We start from the raw sequence: 5484 nt of genomic DNA, 5'->3' as shown, positions 1-5484 counted from the left end.
CTTAAGAAAATACGCAGCACTAGCATCATGGGCTATCGGCCTAATTGAAACTAATTAAACTAATAAATATAACTCAAAAAGAAAGAAAATTAAACAATTGAATAAAAAATAATAAAAAATAATAACAAAAAGTGAAATATTTAAAACAATTTAAAATAAAATAATTTTCGAATAAAAAACAAAATAAACAAAAATTTAAATTAATTGCAAAAATTAATTTAAAAAAAAACATTATTTAAATGAAAACAAGTAAGGAAGGGAAAAGTTCGGGTGTCACCGAACATTTTATACATAATCGAGATTTCAGGCGTGGTTGTGAACCGATTTCACCCATATTTGGTACATGCCATCAGGGTGTTAAGAAAATATTACACACCGAATTTCATTGAAATCGGGAAAGTACTTCCTGAGATATGGTTTTTGGTCCATAAGTGGGCGACGCCACGCCCATTTTCAACTTTTAAAAAAAACTTTAGTGTTTCTGACGTTTTATGTTAGTCGGTTAACGCACTTTTAGTGATTTTCAACATAACATTTGTATGGGAGGTGGGCGTGCACGGACGGACAGACAGACATCCGGATTTCAACTCTACTCGTCACCCTGATCACTTTGGTATGTATAACCCTATATCTGACTCTTTTAGTTTTAGGACTTACAAACAACCGTTATGTGAACAAAACTAGAACACTCTCTTTAGCAACTTTGTTGCGAGAGTATAAAAATATACAAATACATATATAAAATTTAATTAAAACTAAATAAAAATGTAAAAAGTATTACTATTAAAAACGTTAAAACAATACTTTATTTAAAACAAAATTATTATAAAATCCCTCATGGGAGGCAAAACCCCTACCCGAAGCATTAACGTCAATGGGTGAATAGTAATGAGAATTTGTTGCTAAAGAGTAAAGCGCAAAAAATAACAAGTGCAAAAGTTTTTATTAACAATTCGTGGTACTGGTTAAAGTCAAAACAATTGACGTTGAGTAGTACGCTGTAGTTGTTGCTCTTGTCTTGTTGTTGCCAAAACAGCAGTTAACAGCCAACAAACCAAACAAGCAGCCCGCAACCCAGTAACTCCGAAGCTTTTGTCATTCGATTTGATAAACGCGTACGAGGCAGTCACGCCGAGCGAGCGGCAAAATCGAGTAACAGTAACAGAAATGATATAGAAAAAAAGAAATAAAAGTAAATGACAAAAACAAAAAATACCCACTAAGCATAAAAAAGTGCAAAAACAAATTTTAATTGATTTCTTAGATATCAGGGCGTCAAACAAACAAAAATAATTAAAATAAAAGCTGTGATAAGCAAAGTAGCGGTAACAGAGTGCGACACTTTTAGCAAACGTGATAGCAATTATTTTGTAAAAATAAATGCAAAGAATCACAAAATCGAAAAAATTTGTTGCGTTCGACAAGGCGAAAGTGTTCAAAATTACATTTCTACACACAAATATATGCATGTGTGCGTGTGCAGTGTAGTGCTCAAATATGCTCTGACGAAACTTCAAAACGCAATGTGAAATATCAAAATTATTTAGCAACAAAAATTCAATTAGAAAACAAAAGTTTTGAAATTATAGCAAAATTATGGCAAAACTCGGCAATATCGATACAACTGGTATTGGCGGTGTCAGCAGCAGTACCGCAGGTGGGCTATTAACAACAAGTACAACAAGCATTTTTGTTTTCTGCTACAAAATCAAACTAAATTTATCAATTTGTTCCACAAAACAAAACAAAAAATGAAAAAATAATAACAGGTCATGATGACGGTGTCTTTGCCATGCTGGCATGTGTTGGCGTCTTCATTTGCATGATCTCCACATTGGTAGCCATAAAAATTTGGTGGTTCAAGCATCGACTAACATTCGACCATAGCCGTACGAGCAATGGTGCGGCGGGTGGTGCCACGCCTACTTTGCCGTTACGTACGCGTAGCAGTCGGGAGAAACGCATGTCACAAGAGGTAAAACAATGAAACAATCGCTGAAGACGGCAAACGAAAGTTTTTAATATACAAGTAGAAAAGGGACAGGTCACTGCAGTTAGGCTCTCGAGGTCTTCTCTTCTACAAGATTTTAATTAAGCAACTTTTTGTAATTTACGCCTGAGTTTTGAACGGCATCTAAAATTGGCTTTACGAAGTTGGTAGTTGAGAAGTCAAATCGGTACCAACACAGTTTAGCGCTTTATGGCTAAATTATTTTTCGCAAAAGTTTGGTATAATTTTTTGCAGTCTTTTCGAAGTGCTAGGCGTGGTTTCGAAGTTTATAAAAAATTTAAAAATTTGGATCTAAGTAATTATGTTTAATTTGAAAGCACATTTCTTCAACTATATTTAAATTACTACTTATAAATTCATTACCTATTTATATATTTCTGGTAAATGCGGTGCATTGGTTTTGTTGCTATAATGTTCGTTTTAGAGAAATATTTTCAATATTACTTAGCTCGTGCATGTTAAATCAAATCAAATTCTCACCAGATAGGTTGATCTATATCTAAAACACTTGCAAGAGCAGTATATCAACAGTTTTTGCTAAGTTTATTGAAATCAAATACGTTGTTTACCATTTTGTCCGATATAGCGAAATGTAAGGTTGACATTAATGTGGTCCGAGCCAAAGAAGCTGGCGCAATTCGAAGAAAATACATATGTCTCAATATAAACAAATAATTTTCAACCCAATATTTCAAAAGTTCTATGCCACTTTTCAAAAGTTATACGAGAATGTTTTGGGAATGAATTTTCAAAACGTGTTTTTCTCGCCAAATGAACTCAAATTTAGTCACCTCATTCATTGTAGCTTGCCTTGCATAACACAATTTTATCTACTTTTCGATTATCTTCTCCTATGCAGCCGTCGGAAATATTTTACGAAAACGATGCACCGCCAACATCGTCTCAAACAACAACTCTTCGAATTAGTTCGGTGTTTTATTGTGCGTCGTTGGAAATTTCAGAAAACCACAAGCTGAATTTTCAACTGTTAGATAATGGACAATTACGAATTTGCATCGATAAACAATGAAGTGTTTGGCGAATTAATGGCTTTGTGTTAATAAAAAAAAGAAAGAAGAAAAAAATCGCAAAAAGAACAGCAAAGAATTTGTTTAACATTTTTTTTTTTTTAGTTTTGAAGAACGTGTTCCTAAAATGCTTTTGAAATATGTTAGATATATTATATGCTATGTACATAGGAAGATAATTATTGTGACAATGACATTTGTAAAGTCTGAGTCCCCGACAAGCTTGATAACGCTTATAGCGTAGCTCAGGTTCAACAGACTTCAATTTGTAGATATAATCTGAATCAAACCTAGTGAAGATGTTAGTTTGTAGATGTAAAATGAAGACTTGAATATTTTTTTGAACAATCAGGCAAGGAGAATGCTTACAAAGGAGAGGCTAATATAAACAGCTATTATTCTTAAATCCTAAAGAAATGTGTAAATTTTAAGCCATAAGGTGGTGAAACTCTTTGTTTTAAATTGAGGAAACTCCTATTGTCTCTGAAATGCTTAAGGTTAAGAAAAGACATATTTACAATCAGCAGACACCAAGGTAGACTTAAGGTGAAGGCAAAATCAAAAATATTTGGAGAATATTTGCTGAGCGTACAAAAACAAAAACTCGGAACAAAATGACAATTGATTTAGAAAACGAGAGAATACAGTTTACGACGACTTTGGATCTTAGAAAAACAATTAGGGTTTTCACAAGTCTCATAAAGTTATAAGTTATAACGATTCGAAAACATAGCATTGAGAATTGTAAATGTGTAAACTCATTTTTGTATAAAATCCCACAACGACAGTTTTAAACAAGTGTAAAAGTTTATAATTTTGCGATTTTACGATGCTTTACGACGGGTTGTGAGTACCCCGAATATTTAGAAAAAGTATTAAAAAATTACTCAAAAAAATATTTTAAAGTATATCAAAATATAACCTCAAAATTGAAATGTACACAAATTATAAATATGATCTCAAAAATATATAGAAAAGGAACTATATAACAAAATATATTAAAACTCATATACATACATAAAATATATATATATATAGTTATTGTTTTACTAAAAACAAAACAAAAAAAAGAATGAGAATTCAAACTACTTCAAAATAATAGAAAGGCATATTTTCAAACAATCCACTTAGACTGTATTAGCAGAACTGATTAACTGATTAATTTTACGATTGTAAAAAGCTTATAAATCTGCATCAATTTTATGGTGATAAGAAATATCGATAAAAAATGTGAAAAAGGTGGAGTTGCAAATGAGTAAGAAATTGGAAAAACATAAATTATTTAGAATTTTGAGGAGGGTATTGTATATTTGGAAGTATAATATACATACATATGTACATTTTATATACGTGCATATGATTTGTAAATAGTGCCGCACTTATATTCCATATAAGTAATTCTGCAGTTCTGTGACGCATAGCTCCAAACACATATTCATCATAACGCACACACCCAACCGTGCGACAGAAGCTTCCTTCCACGCCGTGCCTGCCACTTGTCAACGGCTGTAAGGCAAAGCTAAACAAAACAGACTTTATTGGATGTTTTCTTTTGCCGATCAACATATGACTGGTTATATGCGATATTTATGATACTCAACTACATATGTATTTATAAACGGACGGACAGACAGGCAATTGGTGCTTTCAGGCACAGAAGTGCGTGTTGGCGAAATTAAAGCTTCGTCGCACTTTGATTTTGATAACACAAGTTAATTGATTTGCGTCTGTGTGTGTATTGTATTGCGTAAATACAACGAACATACATGTGCATGTGTATGTAAGTACATGTGTGTACAAGCAAAAAATGCAACAGAAAAGGAGAAGCAAAAGTACCTGCCTATTACGCTGATTGGTTTCGCTTATCAGTGGCGGTGGCGGCGGCGCTTTGTAAGCGTTTTATCGCTTTGCAGATATATTTTCCTAGTTTTTATTGTTGTTGCTATTGTCTTCTATGTTTTTAATTATGCAAATAGAATGTGCATTAGTCAGATTTTCGCAAAATAATTTATTTCGTTTGCCTTTTTGACATTTGTTGAATATTTATAACGCAGCAATTAGTGCATATACATATGAGATATGTTTATGTACTATATACCATATAAGTATATATGTATATTAGGGTACCACAAATAAAAATGTAATGTTTTTTTTTAAAGAATGTACATTTCTAACAGTTTAAGAGTTGGAAAAAATAAAAATAAAATTAGTTTTTGAAGCACCCTAATGTACATACATATTATGCATATAAATATAAACAATAATGGAATAATAATTTGCTTTTGCTCTTCTGTAGATACGTGAACCCGTTGAAGTGCACGGTGTTTTTCGGCGCCGACAAGAGGATGATTTGGACATTGTGCCAACAAAACAATTGCCGCGTACGTATTATTTATCTAGTGTAAATGTGCGTGTGTATTTATTTCTTTACATATGTATATGTAT

At 32.3% G+C, this 5484-nt stretch overlaps 2 protein-coding genes across 4 annotated transcripts in view; one reads left to right on the top strand and one right to left on the bottom strand.

Annotated features, from left to right (window-relative positions):
- LOC108976408 (phosphatidylinositol 4-phosphate 3-kinase C2 domain-containing subunit beta) overlaps positions 1-5484 on the bottom strand; it is a 47006-nt gene that overhangs the window by 8167 nt on the left and 33355 nt on the right. The window lies entirely within an intron of this gene.
- The window catches only part of LOC108976409, a 9092-nt gene continuing 4726 nt past the window's right edge, over positions 1119-5484 (top strand). Inside the window, exons 1-3 of one of the 2 annotated variants that reach the window (XM_018945479.1) lie at positions 1119-1657; positions 1770-1975; positions 5336-5420. In XM_018945479.1, the coding sequence (XP_018801024.1) occupies positions 1597-1657; positions 1770-1975; positions 5336-5420 (352 nt within the window). In that variant the 5' untranslated portion in view covers positions 1119-1596. Of the gene's footprint in view, positions 1676-1769; positions 1976-5335; positions 5421-5484 lie in introns of both variants that reach the window. The other variant, XM_018945478.1, reaches the window with a different exon arrangement.

Source organism: Bactrocera latifrons, unplaced genomic scaffold (genome assembly GCF_001853355.1).
Source record: "Bactrocera latifrons isolate USDA-ARS-PBARC rearing strain unplaced genomic scaffold, ASM185335v1 scaffold_76, whole genome shotgun sequence".
Lineage (NCBI taxonomy): Eukaryota > Metazoa > Arthropoda > Insecta > Diptera > Tephritidae > Bactrocera > Bactrocera latifrons.
Note: the sequence above shows the minus strand (reverse complement) of the source record. Positions and strands in the feature narration are given on the sequence as shown.